This window comes from Polistes dominula, unplaced genomic scaffold, assembly GCF_049000335.1.
Source record: "Polistes dominula isolate Pdom_NZ unplaced genomic scaffold, Pdom_raw_medaka contig_79, whole genome shotgun sequence".
NCBI classification, from domain to species: Eukaryota; Metazoa; Arthropoda; class Insecta; order Hymenoptera; family Vespidae; genus Polistes; species Polistes dominula.
In genome coordinates, this window is record NW_028300916.1 from 848,139 (window position 1) to 870,986 (window position 22,848).

Here is a 22,848-nt window from a genome sequence, read left to right on the forward strand (position 1 = left end):
ACTTTATTAATAAAACTGTATCAAATAAATATAACAACAGTTGAAATAAGTTTTTGGAACACGTGGTGAATGCAATTGTGTTTCGTGTAGTGTGTATAGTGCCATTAACTATTGTTCTCTTTGTTTTATGTGTTGTTGGTCTGTTTTATCATTTGAGGTATAGTTGTATAAGCGGTCTGCAGAGGCGTGACTGTAGATACGCGTCCGTTACAACTACTCCCCCCCCCCCGAGTGATTTCGCGCGGGAAGCTTAAAAGTCACGGTGCGTTTATAAGTTTTCTTTGGTATGTCCAATGAAGATACCCAATGATATGGTTTCATTTTCTCAGGTACTAGTTGTTGGTCTTCGACGTTGTCGAGATCAGTCTTGTTAATGTAGCAAGGCTTTAGTCTTTCGATTGAGACGTTTTTTTCTTCACCTTCTACTAGTATTTTGTAGAGTTTATCGGAGATTCTGTCAATCACCTTGTATGGATTCTAACAGGCGCTTCTAATGGTGCCTTTACGTGGTCACAGCGTAACTACACATGCGTGCAGGTGTTTAGGTCCTTGAGTATGAATACTTTTGCCTTGGAGTGGTGTGCGGTAGGCGTTGGTCGTATGCCCCGCATGTATTCTCGATGTTTTTCCACGAAGATCTGTGAGTCGAGAGGTTGATCGGTCGAAGTGAAAAATTCTCCGGGCACTCTTAAGCATGTTCCGTATAACATTTCCGCCGGAGTGGCTTGGATATTCTCCTTGAATGAAGTTCGAAGTCCGAGGAGTACCACGGGTAAGATGTCGAGCCAGGGTTTTGGAGAGCACATTAAGGCGGCTTTTAAAGTTCTATGCATGCGCTCGACGATGCCGTTTGATTGAGGATGAAAAGGAGTCGTTCTTGTTTTCTTGGCACCTGCGAGATGGGCGAGAGATTGAAAAAGAGCTGATTCGAATTGTGTGTCTTGATCCGACGTTATAGTGATTGGAGTTCCGTAGTGGGATATCCACTCGTTGAATAGTGCTGTTGCGACTGTGTCCGCTGACATGTCTTTTATCGGTACCGCAGCTGGCCAACTTGAAAATCTGTCAATCATTGTAAGACAGTATTGGTATCCTCGAACGTTTGGCAGGAATATTATGTCAATATGTAGATGGTTGAATCTGTTGCTGGGTACTTCAATGTGGTTAGGTTCAGTTCTTGTGTGTCGATGAATCTTGGCTATCTAAACTCTGACATGCTATGCACTCATGAGACTATTGTAGGGAGTCCCTGCGTATTCCAGGCCATATGTATTTCTCCCTAATGAGTTTCGACGTGTTTCTGCCACTTGGATGTGCAGTGTTGTGAACTGTTTGGAAGACTGTTTTTCTGAGGGACGATGGAATGTATGGTCTAACAATTCCTGTAGAAATATCGCAGTATACTTTAGTTTTTGGTTCAATCTCGAGCTCGTGGAGCTTGAGTGACATGGAGCCTTGAACTATGTTCTGTAGTTCCTCGTCAGCGCGCTGAGCCTCGTGAATGGCTTCAGGCGTTAGTATTGTTGGCATGGTGATAATGCGTACATGGAGTATTAATGCGTGAAAGTGCATCTGCAACCACGTTGTCTCCACCTTTCACGTGTACTATGTCCGTAGAAAATTGAGATATGTAATCTAGTTGCCTGATTTGTCGTTCTGATGATTTGTCGAGCTTTTGCTTGAAGGCATAGATTAGTGGTTTGTGGTCCGTTTTTATGATGAAATTGCGGCAATCTAAAAGATAATGAAAAAATTTAACAGCGGTAAAAATTGCTAATAACTCACGGTCGTATATGCTGTAGCGTTTTTCTGTCTCACTGAGTTTTCGTGAGAAAAAACCCAATGGTTGCCAGATATCGTTGACGAGTTGTTCCAGTTTTGCTCCTATTGCTGATGATGATGCGTCAGTAGTGAGGGCCATTGGTGCAATTGGAGATGGATAGGCGAGTAAAGTTGTGTTTGCTATTTTTTGTTTGCATTCTATGAATGCTTTACTAGCTTCAGGTGTCCAAACTATTTTTGTTTTATCATTTTTTATTGACTGTTTCAGGTAACTGTTTAATGGTATTTGCGTGTGAGCGATCTGAGGAATGCACCTACGGTAGTAATTAGTTATGCCAAGGAAACGTCTGAGCTCCTGGATGGTATCAGGCTTTTTGTAGTCCAGTATAGTCTCTACACGATTAGAAGTTGGAGTGTACCCTTGAGGTGTTATGTGATAACCTAAAAGGTCAATTTTAGCTTTTCCGAATTCGCATTTTTCGGTGTTTATGCTGAGTGAAAGATTTTGAAGTCGTTCGAGAACGGTGCTGACATGTTTTACGTGAGTCTCCTCGTCAAGTGACGCAATGAAGATGTCGATGTAGATGAAAACAAAATCAAGATCTTGGAAATTTGTGTTCATGAATCTCTGGAAAGTTTGAGTAGCGTTTTTTAGTCCGTAAGGCATTACCACGTATTCGAAGAGTCCCCATGGCGTAGTGATTGCCGTCTTATGGACGTCATCCGGGTGCATGGGTATTTGATTGTAAGCTTTCCTGAGATCTAGTTTTGTGAAGATGTTGGTACCTGGTAAACGTGTGAAGAGATCTTGTATCAGTGGAGGAGCGTACATGTCAGGTTCCGTGGTGTCATTGAGTTGTCTGTAGTCGCCACATAATCGCCATTCATTGTTCTTTTTCCGAGTTAAATGTATTGGGCTGGCATAAAGACTGCTAGAAGGTCTGATGGTGCCGTTGTTGAGCATCTGAGAGATCTGTGACTTTGCTGCTGCCGCTTTTTCACCAGCGAGTTTCCGTGCACGCGCCGTCACTGGTAGTCCTCTTGTAATGATTCGATGAGTGTACTGAATGTTGGTGGTGTTTGGCTTTTGAATCGGTTTTGTAACCTCAATGTACTTTTTGAGCAAATCCCCATATGGTGGTGGCAAATTAGTGCCTAAGGTTGAGACATTGTATGTGTCTGTGTTCACTGTTTGTCCTTTTGAAGACAGATTAGTCAGCGGATCGATGAGACGTTGATTTTTTAAATCAACCAGAAGATTGAAATTTGTAAGAAAATCCGCACCAATTATAGCCGTTTGTATGTCAGCGACGATGAAAGACCAGACGAAGCTTCTACGAAGGTTGAGGTCCAGGTCCAGGGTTTTTGTGCCATAGGTGTGAATCACTGAAGAATTTGCTGCGTAGAGTGTGAGAGGATGTTTTTTTAGTTTGTGTTTTAAAGAAGAAGTTGGAATGATTGATACCACCGATCCTGAATCTATGAGGAATTTTTGGTTGGTTCTGTGGTCATGGATGTGTAGACGCAGTTCTGTGGGCAGTCCGTTGTTTTGGCCGTCACCTACTGCCCCAATCGTTGACAGCGTGTCTAGTTTCCCTGGTTATTAGCTAAGGATTTGAAGTTGCAAGGAAGCGTGCATCGGTGAGCGTCGTTACCCCATTTTGTGTGGTAGTAACAAGTGCCGTTGCGGTTAGGTGTCAGTGATCTCCGTCTCGACCGTGCACGATTTTCGTATCGTAACGTGTTTTGTAGCTGGTTTATGGTCTGTTGTTGTTGTTGCTGTTGAGATTGCATCTCATACAGTTGTTTTTGAATGAGCTGTTGACTTACTTGTAGGTTGGCTAAACTATTTTGGCAGTCTTTTAAAGCAGTGTTAATTTCTAATAACTGTCGTTCTGTTTGTGGAGTTGTTGTGCTGCCGGAGTGCTTGTCGTGACCGGTTGTATCTGCACCATGTACAGCCATTACCGGAAGTATGTCCAAGTTGTCCACAAGCCTGTCAGCCATTACAGCGAGTTCATTGAGACCTAGATTTTCTGATATTATTAACAACGGACGTATTTTAGGTGGGAGACGTTCGGTCCAGAGTTGGTGAAGCACGTCCTCCTGCACAGAATCCTGAGCCAGTGCTCTCATTTCGCGTAACAGTTGTGAGGGTCGTTTATCACCAACAACCCTTTCATTTAAACGTTTCTGCAACTGTTTTTTTCGTGATAAAGAAAAACGTTCAAGAATTGTGTTTTTTAAAGTTTTGTATTTATCTTGTGTGGGTGGATTGTTAACAATGTCCTGTAACTGTTCTGCAATTTGATAGGGTAAAGCTTTGAGGAGTTGGACGTATTTTTGTGCATCACTTGTTATACGATTCGCATTGAAATCCGCCTCGGCTATTGCGAACCATAGATCAGGTGACTTGTGATTGAACTGAGGTAGTTGCAGATTTACGTAGACGACCTTGAGCGCATTATCCGGTGGAGTCTGTTTAGTGGACGGAATAGTTCCAGAACATGATGATTCGACTGTTGGAAGATCAAGCATGAATTGATTTTGTAGATCAGTTGTTGTATTGTCCACAGAGCTTTTATTGTCGTCCTGGCGAATCATGTTGGATGTTGCTTTTTCAGGTGTCCTGTACATTGGTTGAATGGCAGCCAGAGTTGAGTTTCGTCGCACAAAGATACAGCGTATAGGTTAACCACTTGTAGATCACGTCGGGGTCACCAATTTGTGGTATCACTGCTTACTAATACCACGAGATAAAAGACATACAAAAATGGTTAACGTATATCGAAAACTTTATTAATAAAACTGTATCAAATAAGTATAACAAGTAGTTGAAATAAGTTTTTGGAACACGTGGTGAATGCAATGCGTTGTGTGTCGTGTAGTGTGTATAGTGCCATTAACTATTGTTCTCTTTGTTTTATGTGTTGTTGGTCTGTTTTATCATTAGAGGTATAGTTGTATAAGCAGTCTGCAGAGGCGTGACTGTAGATACGCGTCCGCTACACATTTTCAAAGTGTGTCTGATGGGTTGCATATGAACAGGCGCGAATTATTATAATTAAACTAATAATTAAATAAATAATTACAAATTAAATGTACAAATAATAGTATAATAATATTATATAATAAATTATCCTCGAAACTTGTTTATTTGAAGGTTTTACTTCTAACTTGTGTGATATGCACACATGTTTTTTTTATCTCATTATACTTTCGCATTATTTTGAAACATTTGATATAATACTAAAGTATTCATTGATATTTTATTAATTATTTTGCATTTTACAATTTTACCACAAACATAACGGATAACATAACAATCTTATCCACTGATAGGACAAATCTGTAATACCATAAAAGCTCTTTCCATATTATTCTTCTAGTTCATTTTGTGTTCGTATGTGTTGCTGAAGTCGCACACGCTTTTAGAGAAAAGTAATGAAGAGATAACCTCTCAATTATACCAATACTTGGTTTTTTGTTCTTCGTGAACGTATATAATATATAGTTTATTTACTTATAAATATAATCCTTCGGTATGAAATTTAATATATCATTTATATAATTTTTACACAATTGGTTTGTCTTAGAAATAACTTCAAAAGTCATAATCCATGTTATTATTTATTATAGTACACTAATGATTATTCTAATGAATTTATGATATATGTTTTTTATATGTAAATATAAATAACGTAAAATCTTTTATTTAGATAAAGCAGAATGAAATTAACACAAGCATTAAGAAAATATCATTTGGGTAGATTAACTAGACAAATATGGTATGCAGTACGTGAAAGAACACCCATAGATAATAATGTGGAAAGTAAATTGTCAGGATTGAACATAAAGATTGTAGATCCCATTGATATATTTCAACCAAAGAAAGAATTCGTAAAGTATTTACTATGTGCATAACAGATTTATTTCAATATATTCTATTTTTTTTGGTAGTATTCCTATTGATTCATAACATTTAAATAATTTAATTAATTAAAGGATAGAGCTTCCAGAACCTATTATTAAAGTATACAAACCTGACAATACCCATCCTGATTGGAAAAATAGAACTTGTTTAAATTATAAGGATCACAATGTTCTACAACATGGCTTATCTCAAGCACAACTATTGTTAAAAACCATTCTTATTAAAAATGAACTTCCACAACAAATTGAAGAAAAAGAAATTGATATTTCAGAAGATATACACCGTTTAGTTAAAAGGTATAATTTCTTTATAATCTAATTCTATATAATATTGATTTAATTATTTATTTTAATGATATATTTCTATATACAGAACAATTTATACCTCTAATGTATTTGATGCACATCAAGAATTGTTACCAAAAAGAAAGGATCCAGAGAGACCAGCATGGAATTTTCCTAGAGACTATGGCTTGACAGATATTAGAAAAACGTAAATGATTATTTTTATAGAAATATATTTTACATTTCAAAGAAGTATCAATATATTTCAAAAATATATCTACTATTTAATTAACATGTTATAAATAAATTAAATTATCCTTATAGGCATAATTTATTCAAGAAACTACTTCAAATTTGTGAATGTGTATGTGGTCCAGAGATTGTACAAACTCGTTCTGTCTATCATAATGGAGTTGCGTGTCTTTCAATAGGTATATTAACTTCTTATTTCTTACTGTTTTTTAGAATTTATACATATTAAAAAATATCTATTATATTTTAGAAAAGGAATCAAATTTATTGCAATTTGCATTGACATTTGATTTAGCTCTTATATCAACAAATCCTTTAAAAAAGATAGAGGATCAAAATGCTTATATGGAATTAGATTTTCCAAATATATATCCATTTTATCCTACAGTTAGCTTGACAAAAACAAATATTTACAAAACCGAAGATCTATATCGTAAGTAATACTTCGTTTTTATTTTACATTTGCTTAAATAGAGATTTACACTTTGATTACAATTTATTATATAATAGCTATTGAGACGACAACACCCTGGTCGAATGTTCATACCATATTTATAAGCCATAATCCAGAAGAAGTAAAAAATCTTTCTGAACTACCAGTAGTTGAGGATCAAATACTTGCACGCTCTATGATAAAATCATTTACTGCAGCTGCAAGTAATGCACGTCAAAAATATGGATCTGATGTTAAACATTTACCAGAACCGATAACTGTGCAATGTGTTGAATCCAATGGGAAACAGTTTCATTTTTCAGTATTTCAACTTAATACACTAGATATAAACAAAACAGAAGGTATTCGAAATTTTTGGTGGTCTAGTCCAATATTAGAGTTATATGAAGAGGCATGTTATAAAACTGGTAAGCCAATTTTTACTGGCTATAATCCTGAAGTTGTGAAAAAACTGTTTGCATTTTATAAAAATACATAGTTTAATGAATAAATTATTTTTAATAAACAAAAAAAAATATATATATATAAATATGATTTTCTGTAATATATGTTATTGTATATTTAATTCATTTTTTTTTAAATATATGTATATTATATAGTATTTAGAAGTGCTTTAAAAAGAGTTGTTATTGGAAGAGTAACTTCAACTTCTTTAGGCTTTACCAAAAGCCGATGATCTTGTGATGGCTTTATTAAATTTTCTGTAGATGGGTAAGGCTTACAGAAAAAATACGTATGTTGCAATGCCTAAAATAGAAAAAGAATAACATAATATAATTTAGTTATAATAATTAATTTTATACGAAAAACAATGATATATAAATCAGTTAACCAACCTCTTTAGCAGAAAGACGGTTTGATGAATTATATATAAGAATTTGTTTTATTAAATCAATAGTTTCTGGTTCTGCATCCTGTATAATAACTTCCCATGTTGTACCTTTATTATATGGAAATGTTATTTTATTGTAATCAGGTAGTGAACTCAATTCTGGCCATGACTCAGTAGTAGGAGATCCTAAATATTTTAATACTATTGCCAATTGTTCAATATCTGTTTCTCCCTGTAATTTAGATATATATTTTATATATATATGTAAATGTATAAAACAAATTGACTTACTGGAAACAAGGGTGAATTATTATACATTTCACCAAAAATACAACCAACAGACCACATATCGATAGCTACAGTATAATATTTTGCTCCATATAATAATTCAGGAGCTCTATACCATCTTGTAGCAACTTGGTGAGAATATGGTTTAGTAATGCCCTCCCACAATAATCTTCCTAATCCAAAATCAGCTATTTTTAAAATACCTTCATTATTGAGCAATAAGTTAGCAGGTTTTAAATCCTGCAAAATAGAATATAAATGAATATTACTAAATATATTTATTTTAAAGTAATGTTTAAAAATGACTTAATAATGTACCCTATGTATTATATTCTTCTCATGTACATATGCAATACCCTCTAAGAGCATTTTCATATATATTTTGATTTGTGGTATTGTTAATGAAATATTATTATCTTTCAAAATTTCCCATAATCCTGTAGGCATATACTCAAAAACCATTATATAATCTAAACCCAATGGAAAGGAATCTAATAGTTCTATAACCTTTAATAACATCATTTATGTTTAATAATTTTCAATAATTAATGTTAATATGAAATGAAATATTGTAAAAATAGAACATTGCCATACATAAGGATGTTTTAACTGTTGAAGCGTTTTAATTTCTCGTATGACTGATACAGGTATGCCTTCCTCTACTTTTTTTATAAGTACCCTTTTTAATGCAACCTCTTGTTTAATAAATCTATGCTGTCCTTTTAAAACTAATCCTTGAGCACCTTCACCAATTTTACCCAAAATAATATATTTATCCATAATATAACCCTAATTATTAAACTCTACATATATACAATATTATTTCATAAACTTATTTATTATTCCTCATTGCAATAAATTTCCTTAGAAATCAAAGTTTTATTTTATTAAACATTAAAAATTAATATCCTTTGCATATGTTTATTGTGTACATAAATGGTATCCATGGTTACCATACAATTAGAACGTCATAGTTTTGTGGAGTCTTCTACACACACAATTACATACACACTCATTCGCTCGTCACTGCTACGTAACCAATCAAAATCAAGCAGGCTGACAACATATGCCCTGTAATATTAAGTTGGCATATTACTTATACCAACCTCAACTAACTAGTTAGAAAACACTAGATACGTGATATGCTGCAGTTTTTATCATCTAATTACAAGATATACATTAATTAGTTTGTCATATTAAATAAATAAATGAAGTTTTATGTTATTTAATAGATTTAATAAATCTTATTCTATGTCTTTATGGTTATGTCTATATAGTTGGTTATTTTGTGAGAATAATTATTTGTGTAACAATCTTCAAATAATTTTAGGTTAAAGTTTGATCAACGTGAAATATTTGAAGAAGTCGTGAAATTTTACGGAAATTATATATAAACTTAGAAAATTTGTCTGTATTTTGTAGAAGTATTTAAAAATATTAAAATAGAATTGTTTTAAAATATATTTTTTTTAAAATGCCGTATGCAAATCAACCGTCTGTGCACATATCAGATTTAACCGAAGAAAATGTAAAATTTCAAGTAGAAGATACAGAATTAAGGTACAATATATTAATATTTATTTTTAATGTAATTTTTGTATGAAATTTTTATAATTATTCGTTTTAATATTCAGAACCCATGACTTTATAAATATGATTGCACTATAAACTTACTTAGGGTTATGTTAAGAAATTTTATTTTTTACCAAGTTTGTTATCACTTGTTTTAGTTTTCAGAAACATTACTAATATTAATATAAAAATTATTAAATATTTTTAATTTTTATTTTGAATTAAAGTGTAGCAAACAGTATGAGAAGAGTATTTATTGCTGAAACACCAACAATGGCTATTGATTGGATACAATTAGAAGCAAATTCAACAGTCTTAAGTGATGAATTTTTAGCACATCGTATAGGAATGATACCTTTAATCAGCGATGATGTGAGTATTTAATAAAAAATTATACATTATTTTATTTGATGTTATAGTAATATGCCATGCAGGATAAATATAGTCAGTATTCGTATTGGTGATCTAGGTTGTTGACAGAATACAATATACCAGAGATTGTCAGTGCATGGATTTTTGTCCAGAATGTAGCGTTGAATTTACTCTTGATGTGAAATGTACAGAAGATCAAACAAGGCATGTTACAACTGCTGATTTTAAATCAAGTGATCCTAGAGTATTGCCTGTTACATCTAGACATAGAGAAGATGATGCTAGTGAATATGGAGAAACTGATGGTTAATATTTAATATTATTCATGTATTGAAACTTCTGAATAACTTGGAGATAAAACAACAAAATATTTGTTATTGTTTTATAGAAATTTTGATTGTAAAATTACGAAAGGGACAAGAATTAAAACTTAGAGCTTATGCAAAGAAAGGATTTGGAAAGGAGCATGCAAAATGGAATCCAACAGCAGGTGTTAGTTTTGAATATGATCCAGATAATTCAATGAGGCACACTTTGTTTCCAAAACCAGATGAATGGCCAAAATCAGAATATAGTGAATTAGAGGAAGATCAATGTAAGTTTTATGTTTGTTTAATCCTTATCATCTTGCAATTTTTATATTTGTACTTTTGTTTTTTTTTTAGATGAAGCACCTTTCAATTGGGAAGCAAAACCAAATAAATATTACTTTAATGTAGAAAGTAGTGGAGCATTAAAACCAGAAAATATTGTAATGATGGGAATTGCTGCATTAAAAAACAAATTATCAAATTTACAGACTCAATTGAGTCATGAAGTACAAAGTGATGCTTTAAGTATTCACCATTAAATAATTTCAATAAATGGTTATTATATCTTTTCTTATCAGTGTCAAAAAATTATTTCATCTGTGCTTAAGATTTCTATTTTGTCCGGTGTACGAATTTGTATATGTTATTATTTTTTCACAATTTTTAGCATAAGTCTTTAAGTACTTTATTAAGCATGATGAAATTTTTTTTAGACCCACGAGATCCTTCAGTTTCTGGTGATACAAATATGTGATTTATATTTTTATTGAAATCATGACAATCCAAATTACAAATATATAAATTTCATTTATGTATAATAAGCTACGGTCACATTATGATCAGAAATTATTCGTTGTAATAAATTCCTCAACTTTCTCCATATTTTCTGTATTATTTGAGAAATTTATTATAAATATAAAAAGCTATGACTGAACTAAGTGCTTAGATTTCACTTTTTAACATAAATTTAAGATTTCTCAAAAAATAGAGTTAATCATTTTGTATTATGAATGACTCATAAATAGAATGAAATTGAATTTGGCGCCGAGTGGTATACGTAAAATTAAAAAATCCCCAAATGGAGATTGTGACTATATGATATTATATGATATTCACAAAGCTATATTAATAACCTATATATCATATATAGCTACAAGCTATATTAATAACCCATACCAATAGAACGATTTTAATAAAAAAATGTTAATCCGTTATAGTGACTTTTTGTTTTCATAATTGGTCAATTTTGAAACAGTTCTCCTTTACTTGTATTCCCGCTCAAATCTAGGAAATTTTAGAGTTAGTATATTGAAGAATATCTTATGGGTTAGGATTGGAAACAATTATTGACTTTGCTCAAAAATAAATAAATGTTTTTATTTTATGCGTGCAGTGATTGAATTATATTTGGTTATATATTTTTATTTTTATATTAAACTAAGGAATAAGGAAATCTTTATAATATATAAGTGCATAATGTATATCAAACAGGTATAACCAAAATATTTATTGTTACTATCATTATTGTAATGTTTTTGAACGTCATATTTTTGTTGGTTAGATGTTAGACGTTACATTAAAGTTCTCAATAAATTATTTTTCAATTTAGTTATATTATAAAGATTATCATATCATATAAGTATAAATATTATATAAATTAATGTGTCATTTCTAATATTACTTTTATGACAACTCAATAATTTTAAATAAATATTTCTTTTGCTGAAAGAATATAAAAAAATTTGATGACATTACATTATATATAGAATTAAATGAAACATTTTTTGGTCTTAGGTGATTATACAGGGATTTAAATCATATCGGGAGCAAACAGTGGTCGAACCATTTGATTCTAGGCATAATGTTGTTGGTACGTATATTTTCTATGCTTATGGAAATAATTTATTAAAGATTATTTTTTGTGTATATTTTATATTTTGTGTATAATTCTTTTAAAGTTGGAAGAAATGGATCTGGGAAAAGTAACTTCTTTTATGCAATTCAGTTTGTCTTGAGCGATGAATTTTCTCACCTCAGACCTGAACAGAGACAAGCTTTACTTCATGAAGGTACTGGACCTCGTGTTATTTCTGCTCATGTGGAAATTATATTTGATAATACTGATGGAAGGTTACCGGTATGAATTATCAAACTATTTAATATAATAATAATAATAATTTAAATATAAATATATAACATATGACAACTTATTTTTGTTTATTAGATTGATAAAGAAGAAGTTTATTTGAGGAGAGTAATTGGATCCAAAAAAGATCAGTATTTTCTTAATAAAAAAATTGTTACTAGAAATGACGTTATGAATTTGTTAGAGTCTGCAGGTTTCTCAAGATCAAATCCATATTACATTGTCAAGCAAGGAAAGGTTTATTTCATTATTATATCAATTTATATTATCATTCATTTATACTTCAAAAATGATATTATTAAAAATGATTACGTGTTTGTACATAGATAAATCAAATGGCGACAGCTCCAGATTCACACAGATTAAAGCTTTTAAGAGAAGTTGCTGGTACAAGAGTATATGATGATAGAAGAGAGGAATCTAAATCTATATTGAAAGAAACAGAAGGAAAACTTGAAAAAATAGAAGATTTTTTACGTACTATAGGTAAAATGTTTGTTTGTAATTAAATGAATTTACGTGGCTGTTCTTACAATTAGCTAATTCATTCTATATATGCATATATTTATTTTGTTGCACTTTAGAGGAACGATTAAAGACATTAGAAGAAGAGAAAGAAGAATTAAAGGAGTATCAGCGTTGGGATAAACAGCGGCGTTGTTTAGAATATACGATTCATGAACGTGAACTCAAGGAGAATAAAAGAAAATTTGAAGAACTCGAAGCATCTCGTGCAAATAGTGGTGCTGAACAAGCAAGATTAGGTGCAGAAGCAAAAACTGCACAAGAAATGGTACGAGCAGCTACTAAACGTCTGAAAGAAGCTAAAAAAGAAGTACAAACGGCTAAGGAAGAAAGGGATACCTTAAGGTAAATAAATAATCTATTTCTATATATATATATTATTATTATAATTAGAAATATATATGGGGCATTCTACGTGTGTTTTCTATTGACTACCATTATAATTATACAGCGCTGAACAACAACAATTATTAAAAGAAAAAACAAAATTGACGTTAACTATTAATGATTTATTGGAAGAGGTTAAAGGTGATAATGATAGTAGAAAACGGGCACAACAAGAATTAGAAAAACTGAAAGTAAATATCGCAGCACGTGAGTCAGAATTAGAAGGAATTAAACCAGAGGTATTTAAATCATTATTTATGAATATAAATGAAATCCTTTTTCTTTTGCTTATTATAATATAAATTTATTTATTTTTACAGTATGAAGAAATGAAACGTGTTGAAGAAGAGTGTACAAGAGAGTTGCAACTTAAAGAACAAAAGAGAAAAGAACTTTATGCTAAACAAGGGCGCGGTAATCAATTTACTAGTAGGGTAATATAAAAACTGTCAAAATTGCCAAAATTAGAGATATATTATAAATTGGTTTGAATTAGTTTGAAAATAATATATTGTAATATTATTTATTATAGGATGAAAGAGATAAATGGATACAAAATGAGCTTAAGCAATTGGCCAAACAAATAAAAGATAAAGAAGAACACCAAAAGAAAATAAGTGAGGATTTAAAAAAAGATGCAGAAAAGCAAATTGCTTTAGAAAAAAAGATAGAAGAACATACACGTGAAATGGATAGACAACGTGCATCGATAGATGATCACAATAAACAATATTATGAATTAACGAAAGCTAAGGATCAGTGTCAAGCAACGAGAAAAGAACAGTTTGTGCATTATTATATTAATAGTTCATTTAGTAATATGTATAATATAAATAAATAATTTGATAGGTATCGTCAAGAAAGCGTATTACAACTAAATTTGTCAGGATTAAAAGAAGATTTAGCAAAAGCTGATCAAAGTTTACGTTCTATGGCTGGAAAACCTATTCTTAATGGCAGAGATAGTGTACGAAAAGTACTTGATACATTCCGGTAAATGATATTTTCTTCTATTTTTTTTTTTTTATTAATTTAATGTATTAATTATAATATACAATACGTATGTTTCACAGTGGACGTAATGATATGGCCCATGAGGTAAGTAGTTACTATGGGCCAGTGATAGAAAACTTTAATTGCGACAAAAGTGTTTATATGGCTGTAGAGGTAACAGCTGGAAATCGATTGTTTCATCATATTGTAGAAACGGATAAGTTTGGCACTAAAATTCTAAAAGAAATGAATAATCAACGTCTTCCTGGAGAAGTTACGTTTATGCCTTTAAACCGTCTTCATATTAAAAATATAGATTATCCTAATACTTCGGATGCGATACCAATGATATCCCGTTTGAATTATGATCCTAAATATGATAAAGCATTAAGGTAAAAACATATGAATTGTGTGTAAGTTTTTTTTGTCAAAATTATATCAATTTTGCGCCATAACTTAATGTTTCAATGTTTTTAATTAATTCAGGTACATTTTTGGGAAAACATTAATTTGTCGTAATTTAGAAGCAGCAACGAATCTCGCTCGAACATCTGGCTTGGACTGTGTAACACTTGAAGGTGATCAAGTATCATCGAAAGGTTCTTTAACTGGTGGATATTTTAATACTTTAAGATCACGACTTGAGATACAAAAAACTCGATCAGAATTAATGGCACAGATTTCTACTCTTGAAAGTCAATTATCAACTCTTAAAGAAGAAATAAGAAAGGCTGACCAAAATATTAGTTCTTATGTCAGTGAAATGCAACGTACAGAGACGAAAAATAGTAAAGCCAAGTTAGTGATTGATTACTTGATTTTAATTTGTATGAAGTTTATCTTTGTTATTAACAATATATACTATTTTAGAGATATATATGATAAAATGAAAGCGGAAATACGTTTGATGAAAGAAGAATTGAGTGCTATTGAAAGGTATAGAACACCTAAAGAGAAAAGTCTTGCACAATGTACTTCAAATTTGGAAGCAATGAGAGCTACAAAAGAAGGTTTAGAAAGTGAATTGCATCAAGAATTAATGGCACAATTATCTGTAGCCGATCAACATCAGGTATAAATTATTCAAATAAAATAAATAATAAAGAATTCATTTAAATTTTCATTTAATTCATATAGGTCGATACTTTAAACGATGATATAAGACGATTAACAAAAGACAATAAAGAAGCGTTTGCAAAAAGAATGAGATTGGAAGCAGAGAAAAATAAATTAGAAAATCTTCTAACAAATAATTTAGTTAGAAGAAAAGATGAGTTAGTACAAGCTTTGCAAGAAATATCAGTAGAGGATCGGCAACGTCAGCTTGATTCATCGAAAACTCAATTAGCAGACATTGAAAAAAGGCTTGTGAAAGTTAATGCAGACTTTAAAGCTCAAAATGAAAAAGTAACTAATGCTATGAAAAAGGTAAATATATATTCAAATATAAATATTATTTCTATTAGAATAATGTTAACATGATCATATTTTCATTTATTTATCTTTTTACTTATAATTTAAATATTATGCAAATAATAATATAGCAAAAGGCAGAATCTTCTGAAGTAGAAAAGTGGAAAGTAAAAGAAAAAGAAGCACAGGAAAAAATAGAAGCTGATGCTAAAGATTTAGAAAAATTGGCGAGTAAATTAAATATTTTACAACAGAAAATAGTAGAGTGTACACAAAAGATCACGGAACTAGGTGCATTACCAAGTCACGAGGCATATACTAAATTTAGTGTTATGTCTACGAAACAATTGTTTAGAGAAATGGAAAAAGCAAACAATCATTTAAAGAAATATAGGTATGGTTTCATATCGTAAAATATAAAAATAATAAGGACATTTTATTCATGATAGTTTTTTATGCTTTGTTGCAGTCATGTCAATAAAAAAGCTTTAGATCAATTCATGTCATTCAGTGATCAAAAAGAAAAATTAGTGAAACGAAAGGAAGAACTAGATCGTGGTGATGAAAAAATTAAAGAGTTGATGTCAGTTCTTGAACAACGCAAATGTGAAGCTATTCAATTTACATTTAAACAAGTATAGTTGTAAACTAGTATAGTTTTCATAAAAATACCAAAATTTCGGATAATTTAATTCAATTAAAATCATGAATTTTTTATTTTTCATAGGTAAGTAAATATTTCAGTGAAGTATTTAAGAAACTTGTTCCATCGGGTCATGCACAGTTAGTTATGAAAACTGCAGATGGTGATGAAGGAGATGACGGTACAACAGAATCTGTGGATTCTGATCGTTTCATTGGTGTTGGTAAGATGACACTAAAAATTTACTTTTATAACAAATAAAAGGTATGAAAATCATTATTATTATTATTATTATTGTTGTTGTTTTTTTTTTTTATAGGAATACGAGTCTCTTTCACTGGTCACAGAGCTGAGATGCGAGAAATGAATCAATTATCTGGTGGTCAGAAATCGCTAGTAGCATTGGCTTTAATTTTTGCGATTCAAAAGTGTGATCCTGCACCATTTTATTTATTTGATGAAATAGATCAAGCCTTAGATGCACAACATCGAAAAGCAGTTGCTGATATGATTCATGAACTTAGTTCGGACGCTCAATTTATTACGACAACTTTCAGGTAACATTCAATAATAAAATCAGATAATAATAATAATAATAATAATAATAATAATAATAATAATAATAATAATAATACGAAAGAAATGATTTATATATGTAATCATATCACAGGCCGGAGTTATTACAACATGCAAATAAATTTTATGGAGTAAAATTTAGAAATAAAGTATCGCATGTTGAATGTGTTTCGCGAGAAGAAGCAGCAGACTTTGTTGAAGATGACACGACACATGGTTAAGATGACATGGTGTTTTTCCGTTCTAATCATACACTTGAAATAATTTTTTAATAACATACTCTTTAATTTTCGAGTTAAAATATTGATTTTTAACCATGAATCTAAACCATTCATAATCATTTTATTATATTATGTTTCATAGTTTAAATTTTAATGTTTTGAGCATGTTTGTAAAAAAAAAAATGTAATTTCATAATGAATAAAATAATATAATGAAATTTTTAGATGGTTGAATGTTTAGTATAAATCACGTTTACAACGAAACAATGTTAACAAAAACATTATTGTGTTGGCTTACATTTTTATTTTGATAAATGAAAAGCTTTAATGAATACTTTTCTTTCATTCTGATATCATTTTGAATGTACATCAAGGAAAAATGATATAAATTGTATGAAGTGTATATTTAAACATAAAAATCACATATTTTTATATAATCATAAAGTAATTATTTGTCTTTGCGTTGACGTGTTATACTGTCATGCATATCTGTTACAACTGCTTCTATTAGTCCTGGTATTACCACACCATTTACATCAATAAATTTTGCAATTGATTTTGTTACAACACTTTGATTAGTTACCCCTGTGGAAGGACTGCTAACAGACAATACGAGAGTATATCTATCATCATATTTTTTAAGATATGAACTTGCTTCCCAAATAAGATCAGGATTATAACCCGAAGGATCTCTGCAATATAAAATAATTAGAAAGCATATAGCATAAATAGCATAATGATATATATTGAAAATTACCTTTGAATAGCAACAACAAATATGCCTTTTTCTTTATACGTTGTGTAAAGAGTTAAAAGTCCCATCAAAACAAAATATAAAGAGACGCAAACTATTAAAACAGGTTTAGATGCTGGAAATGGATATAAATAATCAAATAGCAATGCGATAATAGCTATTGTTACTGCAATTCCACAGAGTGCCAATCTTCCATCAAGAAGAGTAAAATTTTCTATGTAATTATATTTTTTTGTAAGAACATCCTTAATTGCATCGTCCAATGCATTTTTTACAGCAGATCCATCCCATTTATTGATTTTGATTACCATCTAAAAAATATTTGTCAAATACAAATCTGAGGTATATAAGTGTGAAGTACTGCATATGTTATTTTATTATTTTTTTTCAATTCATTAACTAATTCTAAGAGGTTAAGCATACAATATTTATTAAAAAAATAGTTATAGTAATATAATTTATATTATTTATTAAAACACAATATATATATATATATATATCTAAATAACTTACACTATTTTCAACACCACCCATTTTAATTAATTGTAATAGAACGTTTGCATTTAATATTATCCTGCACAATCACTAAATTGTTTTAGCTTGGTCAAACGAAACGGCAGCGATATATTTTAGAAAATGTAGTTACCATATGTTACAGATAGCGCTCCGATATGTACACGTCAATGTTTGAAACAGACTTTTAAAGGTTAATGTAATATATGACATGATTTAAAGAAGAGAAAAGATGATAATCGTTTTATATTCATAACATATGGGAAATATTGAAGTGATTAAATATTGGTTATAATGCAACAGAATATAATTATATATATATTTAATAATTATATAAATATTTAATATTGGTGCGAGGGAAATAATATAATTTACATTTTTATATTATTTTGTAAACATTTTTATTCTTCATTTATTATTTCTTTTGCATTTATATATTTATTGTGCAAATAATGGTGCACTGATAGAATATTGTTCAGTTATTGAAATTTGCATGTAGTGTGCTGTTTAGTTCAGTTATAAATGAATTTAAAGTTAAGTTTCAAATTTTTATTATACATTTATGTGAAGTTTTATGTTATTGTTTTTAATTGTATAATCTGTGAGTTATATTTATTTTTTATCAGTAAAAAAAAAAGAATTGAAGTGTTAAACATTAAATTAAAGATAATATACTTAGTTTTAACATGCACATGCAAATTTACTTTAGTGAATTATAGTGATGATAGAAAAAAAAACTGTGTGCTTTAAAGGATTCATTCGTGTGTTATTTCTTTATAAATTTCATATTATATTTCAGGACATTTTAAGTGATAAGGACAAATACACAACATTACCGGTATATACCTTAAGCAGCGATAATATTCGTACATTATACGATGACTCAAATATGAATTTTCTATAAAATTAATAAATATGCAACTGAAATGTGTATAATAATCGTTTTGCAAAATCTAGCAATATAGCATAGAATATTTATAAATATAATAAACAGTAAATAATAATATTAACGATAGTGTATGATATTATATGGTAACTTTTACTAATCATGAGACAATAACTAAAATGAAAAATAATGATTTCTTACTCCGTATTATGGCACTAGAGTTGTAGATAGCGGAAGACAGTGATTTACATAATAATATTTTAGTAAGAAAGCATATAAATATTAAAAATGAATTTGTGCAGATGTTTATAAATTGAAATTTGATATTTTTCCACTAATTTAGACGCATTTCGATTATTATAGTATAAATGACAATACCAACAAAGTTCAAATTGATGGTATAATATTGAAAGTTTATAAATTCTATTAGGAAAAGATAAAAATATTTGAAATATCTTATAAAATAGACTTTTCAGAGTTCATCCGTAAAACGTTCAATGTCTTGTAACTGGTTTCCATAATCAGTCGCTTCACTACCTACAAATGTATCATGATGATCCAAAATCTCATCGAATGACAATCTATTATCATGATCGTCATCAGATGCTGCAAATAAATGGTCAACTTCGTCGTTGGCTATTTCTCTGAAATATATTAACAATTTATAATCTCTTTCATATTAATATATATTTAATTATGTGTTTAATTAACATATGTGTATACTTACTCGTTACTTGGTACACGCCATAATAGAATCTCATCGGATTCAAGTTTACCATTTCCATTTTTGTCATACTCATGATCGAATTTGTCTTTTTTAGTCAATAACCATTCTTTATCTTCAGATTTAGCTCTTTCTCCAATATATTCTTGAAAACTGATACAACCATCTTTATCAGTATCTTTTTCATCGAGAACTTGTTTTAATAATAGTGGAAACATTCTAGGTGTTTCTTCCGGATGAGTGTATGCTTTAAATTCTTCTGGATCTAAATAACCATCTTTATTTAAATCTGCAGCATCAAACGTTTCTTTATCATAATGAATGAGTTGATCGTCTAAGGCAAGATCTTGGGGATCAGAACCATAAATATCTTGTAAGATTTCATCCCAACTGACTTTACCATCTTCATCACTATCTGTATCTTCTAAACGATCTTGTGATTCTTCAGTAGAGAGCATACTGTCAATAAGATTTAATGTCATTTAAAAATATCTATGTCAATGTTGCTACATCAAGCTTATACCTGAATGAACGTAAAATCCAAGCTTTCAATTCATTTCTCTCAATGAAATTATCATTATTTAAATCCATTTTGGTTAATAATATAGCCAATCGACGTCTTGATTCCTCTACTGGTAGTTTGTCAAATTCTTCAGCATCTTTGACACTTCCTATAAACAACAAAATGATATGATTAAATTTAGATAGAATAATAAGTAAGATCGAGAATTAAAAAATAATAAATTTCAGATAATACCAAGAATTGCCTCATGATCAAACTCCTGATGATGCTCATCACCCACATAGTGGTCCATACCCCGTGGACTATATGCACCGTCTTGTGTTCTTTCACCGCCTTCACCTCTATTGTGTTGATGAGTATGAATATGTGCGGATGCAGCATTAGTATTCAAAATGAATTCAGAGGTACTGAAGATTGCAAGAAATAGAATACAACTACGCATATTATGTACGTGCATTGTGTTGTTTGTTCGATAACTGAAAAATGAGTATTATTCAGGGAACAAGGAATTTATAACCTCACTTTAGTGAGTATTTGACAGATATTATGTTTTGAGGTGCCTGCCATGATGCTTCGTATCGATTATTACACATCGATATAAAATCCTTATCGAGATTGACTATTTGTTATTACGAACTTAAATGTTTACATTTGTCCAATTAATTTTTCTTTAATTATACTTTTTCATTTATACTTTATTTCATTCATTTTATTTTAAGATTACTTCTCAACTATTCATTTAATGTATTTAACTAATTTACTAATTTTACTAATAACATACCTTTTTAATTAAGATGTACATTAAAGGGTAGTTACTATTTCCCTCTTTGAAATAATTTGTTAATAATATCTAATGTATTATTAAATTATATTGAAAAATTGAAGATATCGTTGGAGAAACTTTCGTTATACTGTGAAATCATATTACTTTGCTTCGTATGCCATAATGTGTAAGCTATTGAAAGAAATTTACATTGAATGAGAGCTTCATAAGCTATGCTACGAATGAACACTCACGTTTTCGCATATATAAGAAGCATATTCGAAAATAGTCTTGTAGTATTTCACGTTGAATCTATTTTCACTTTCGTTGCTTCTTTGCAGTCTCAAGAATGGCGGTCGATTAGGAAGAGAGGGAGAGCTTGGTGTACGTATGTGTGTATGTTAAGATCTATTTTAAAATATTTTTGCTAAGAGATTCTGTCGAGAAGATTCAATACTGTCACATACAGGGTCAAAGGTTTTGCCAAACTAGACCACCATAAATATATTGCTTATTTTGTACGATAAAAAAAAAAATGTCAGAGAGAACAAAATATTCTGCACGAAGGCACCAATACAGGGTGAAATAAACGATGTTAAGAAAAAGGAAAGTAAAAATAGACAAAAGTCTAGTTAGCTGAAAGATTCTGTATAAATGCTTTTCTATTTTTATGATGGAATCAAACAATGATTATCTAGGATGTCGTTTATTATATAATTACAATATATTTTTACTAATCGATACGTAGATAAGTTATCGTAATAATAATGATAATAATAATAATAATAATAATAATAACAACAACAATAACAAAAAGAATACTACTACTACTACTACTAATACTAATAATGATAATAATAATAATAATAGAATAATAATAATAATAATAATAATAATAATAATAATAATAATAATAATAATAATAATAATAATAATGGTTATCATCATTATCATCATTATCGTTGCCGTCATCATCATCATCTTCATCATCACTATCATCACCATCATCATTATCACCATCACCATCATCATCATCATCATTATTATCATCATCATCATCACCACCACCACCAATCACTACCATCAACACCAACACCACCAACAACACCAACACCATTATCATCATCATCATCATCATCATCATCACCACCACCACCACTACCATCTCATCATCGTCATAATAATAATTATAATAATAAGTAGGATAATAATAAGAATAATAATATATCTAGATAACACGAATTATTTATGACTGATATGATTTTATTTTTACACTGGCGAGTCTCCTCACACTTTGAATTTCGTTCGAAGTGTCCCTTTCCCTTAAAATTCGCTGAGGAAAAGATTGGAAGCGAACTTTTTTTGGGGATGTGCAACGTTTCATTTATTTCACATTCTACATTATTCGACAATAACGTCCGTATTATTATTATTAATATTATTATTATTTTATTATTGTTATTATTATTATTATTATTATTATTATTAATATTATTATTATTTTATTATTATTATTATTATTATTATTATTATTATTATTATTATTATTATTATTATTTATAATAATGTAGATTACCGAACTTTAAAAACAAACGTTCGCGAAGTCGCCATAATCCCTTAGTACAAAATAGTTAAACATACTTTTGTTTTTTTCCGAATAAAAATTCGCATTTGTCAATGACTTTTTTAAGAACTGTCAT

At 30.0% G+C, this 22,848-nt stretch overlaps 7 protein-coding genes across 9 annotated transcripts; 3 read left to right on the forward strand and 4 right to left on the reverse strand.

Annotated features, from left to right (window-relative positions):
• The first annotated feature begins 82 nt into the window (after positions 1-82).
• Positions 83-7,307, forward strand: mRpL37 (mitochondrial ribosomal protein L37). Of its 3 annotated transcripts, none has more exons than XM_089170608.1 (7): positions 83-772; positions 5,502-5,687; positions 5,788-6,012; positions 6,089-6,208; positions 6,325-6,431; positions 6,503-6,685; positions 6,763-7,307. In XM_089170608.1, the coding sequence occupies exons 2-7, from the start codon at positions 5,512-5,514 to the stop codon at positions 7,182-7,184; spliced, it is 1,233 nt and encodes a 410-aa protein (XP_089026734.1). In that variant the 5' UTR covers positions 83-772; positions 5,502-5,511; the 3' UTR covers positions 7,185-7,307. The 3 variants fall into 3 exon arrangements, with proteins under 3 accessions (XP_089026734.1, XP_015191157.1, XP_015191158.1); XM_015335671.2 differs by lacking the exon at positions 83-772 and adding an exon at positions 5,185-5,324; XM_015335672.2 differs by lacking the exon at positions 83-772 and having other exon boundaries at positions 5,560-5,698.
• Positions 1,234-4,419, reverse strand: LOC149033067 (uncharacterized). The gene is made up of 4 exons (XM_089170839.1): positions 3,438-4,419; positions 1,786-3,180; positions 1,594-1,734; positions 1,234-1,505 (listed from the first exon to the last, which is right to left on the reverse strand). Exons 1-4 carry the CDS (start codon positions 4,417-4,419, stop codon positions 1,234-1,236), a joined length of 2,790 nt encoding a protein of 929 aa, XP_089026965.1.
• On the reverse strand, positions 7,298-8,824 carry LOC107074331 (cyclin-dependent kinase 20). The gene is made up of 5 exons (XM_015335676.2): positions 8,421-8,824; positions 8,145-8,333; positions 7,830-8,066; positions 7,543-7,770; positions 7,298-7,453 (listed from the first exon to the last, which is right to left on the reverse strand). Exons 1-5 carry the CDS (start codon positions 8,604-8,606, stop codon positions 7,298-7,300), a joined length of 996 nt encoding a protein of 331 aa, XP_015191162.1. The 5' UTR covers positions 8,607-8,824.
• A 214-nt stretch (positions 8,825-9,038) lies between these two features.
• RpII33 (RNA polymerase III subunit RpII33) lies at positions 9,039-11,015 on the forward strand. Its single transcript, XM_015335679.2, has 5 exons — positions 9,039-9,386; positions 9,626-9,770; positions 9,868-10,075; positions 10,159-10,365; positions 10,436-11,015. The coding sequence occupies exons 1-5, from the start codon at positions 9,301-9,303 to the stop codon at positions 10,618-10,620; spliced, it is 831 nt and encodes a 276-aa protein (XP_015191165.1). The 5' UTR covers positions 9,039-9,300; the 3' UTR covers positions 10,621-11,015.
• Positions 11,016-11,401: 386 nt separating this feature from the next.
• SMC3 (structural maintenance of chromosomes 3) lies at positions 11,402-17,209 on the forward strand. Its single transcript, XM_015335670.2, has 19 exons — positions 11,402-11,572; positions 11,876-11,951; positions 12,040-12,218; positions 12,306-12,464; positions 12,554-12,713; positions 12,812-13,097; positions 13,204-13,378; positions 13,460-13,573; positions 13,672-13,922; positions 13,989-14,132; positions 14,213-14,524; positions 14,619-14,930; positions 15,003-15,204; positions 15,270-15,560; positions 15,677-15,939; positions 16,015-16,180; positions 16,273-16,411; positions 16,508-16,745; positions 16,859-17,209. The coding sequence occupies exons 1-19, from the start codon at positions 11,465-11,467 to the stop codon at positions 16,983-16,985; spliced, it is 3,702 nt and encodes a 1,233-aa protein (XP_015191156.1). The 5' UTR covers positions 11,402-11,464; the 3' UTR covers positions 16,986-17,209.
• Positions 17,210-17,266: 57 nt separating this feature from the next.
• Spase25 (Signal peptidase complex subunit Spase25) lies at positions 17,267-18,410 on the reverse strand. Its single transcript, XM_015335668.2, has 3 exons — positions 18,253-18,410; positions 17,743-18,050; positions 17,267-17,677 (listed from the first exon to the last, which is right to left on the reverse strand). Exons 1-3 carry the CDS (start codon positions 18,271-18,273, stop codon positions 17,434-17,436), a joined length of 573 nt encoding a protein of 190 aa, XP_015191154.1. The 5' UTR covers positions 18,274-18,410; the 3' UTR covers positions 17,267-17,433.
• A 608-nt stretch (positions 18,411-19,018) lies between these two features.
• Positions 19,019-21,308, reverse strand: LOC107074325 (reticulocalbin-2). Its single transcript, XM_015335667.2, has 5 exons — positions 21,167-21,308; positions 20,620-20,861; positions 20,386-20,533; positions 19,866-20,321; positions 19,019-19,782 (listed from the first exon to the last, which is right to left on the reverse strand). Exons 2-5 carry the CDS (start codon positions 20,840-20,842, stop codon positions 19,611-19,613), a joined length of 999 nt encoding a protein of 332 aa, XP_015191153.1. The 5' UTR covers positions 20,843-20,861; positions 21,167-21,308; the 3' UTR covers positions 19,019-19,610.
• Between the last annotated feature and the right edge of the window lie 1,540 nt (positions 21,309-22,848).

Excerpts from the sequence above, each read along its gene's own strand:
- RpII33 (XM_015335679.2), top strand. The coding sequence starts at position 9,301 with ATGCCGTATGCAAATCAACCGTCTGTGCACATATCAGATTTAACCGAA. Across the intron at positions 9,771-9,867 it reads TACCTTTAATCAGCGATGAT|GTTGTTGACAGAATACAATA; the intron begins GTGAGTATTTAA and ends TTGGTGATCTAG. Across the intron at positions 10,076-10,158 it reads TGAATATGGAGAAACTGATG|AAATTTTGATTGTAAAATTA; the intron begins GTTAATATTTAA and ends ATTGTTTTATAG.
- SMC3 (XM_015335670.2), top strand. The coding sequence starts at position 11,465 with ATGCGTGCAGTGATTGAATTATATTTGGTTATATATTTTTATTTTTAT. Across the intron at positions 14,525-14,618 it reads AAATATGATAAAGCATTAAG|GTACATTTTTGGGAAAACAT; the intron begins GTAAAAACATAT and ends TAATTAATTCAG. Across the intron at positions 16,412-16,507 it reads TGATCGTTTCATTGGTGTTG|GAATACGAGTCTCTTTCACT; the intron begins GTAAGATGACAC and ends TTTTTTTTATAG.
- LOC107074331 (XM_015335676.2), bottom strand. The coding sequence starts at position 8,606 with ATGGATAAATATATTATTTTGGGTAAAATTGGTGAAGGTGCTCAAGGA. Across the intron at positions 8,067-8,144 it reads AGAAGAATATAATACATAGG|GATTTAAAACCTGCTAACTT; the intron begins GTACATTATTAA and ends TCTATTTTGCAG. Across the intron at positions 7,454-7,542 it reads ACCGTCTTTCTGCTAAAGAG|GCATTGCAACATACGTATTT; the intron begins GTTGGTTAACTG and ends TTTCTATTTTAG.
- LOC107074325 (XM_015335667.2), bottom strand. The coding sequence starts at position 20,842 with ATGCACGTACATAATATGCGTAGTTGTATTCTATTTCTTGCAATCTTC. Across the intron at positions 20,534-20,619 it reads TGATCATGAGGCAATTCTTG|GAAGTGTCAAAGATGCTGAA; the intron begins GTATTATCTGAA and ends TGTTGTTTATAG. Across the intron at positions 20,322-20,385 it reads TGGATTTTACGTTCATTCAG|TATGCTCTCTACTGAAGAAT; the intron begins GTATAAGCTTGA and ends TCTTATTGACAG.
- LOC149033067 (XM_089170839.1), bottom strand. The coding sequence starts at position 4,419 with ATGTACAGGACACCTGAAAAAGCAACATCCAACATGATTCGCCAGGAC. Across the intron at positions 3,181-3,437 it reads TTACTACCACACAAAATGGG|CAAATTCTTCAGTGATTCAC; the intron begins GTAACGACGCTC and ends CACTCTACGCAG. Across the intron at positions 1,735-1,785 it reads ACGCTACAGCATATACGACC|ATTGCCGCAATTTCATCATA; the intron begins GTGAGTTATTAG and ends ATTATCTTTTAG.
- mRpL37 (XM_089170608.1), top strand. The coding sequence starts at position 5,512 with ATGAAATTAACACAAGCATTAAGAAAATATCATTTGGGTAGATTAACT. Across the intron at positions 6,209-6,324 it reads TTGACAGATATTAGAAAAAC|GCATAATTTATTCAAGAAAC; the intron begins GTAAATGATTAT and ends TTATCCTTATAG. Across the intron at positions 6,686-6,762 it reads CAAAACCGAAGATCTATATC|CTATTGAGACGACAACACCC; the intron begins GTAAGTAATACT and ends ATTATATAATAG.
- Spase25 (XM_015335668.2), bottom strand. The coding sequence starts at position 18,273 with ATGGGTGGTGTTGAAAATAGT. Across the intron at positions 18,051-18,252 it reads TGGGTGGTGTTGAAAATAGT|ATGGTAATCAAAATCAATAA; the intron begins GTAAGTTATTTA and ends AATATTTTTTAG. Across the intron at positions 17,678-17,742 it reads TTTGTTGTTGCTATTCAAAG|AGATCCTTCGGGTTATAATC; the intron begins GTAATTTTCAAT and ends TTTATATTGCAG.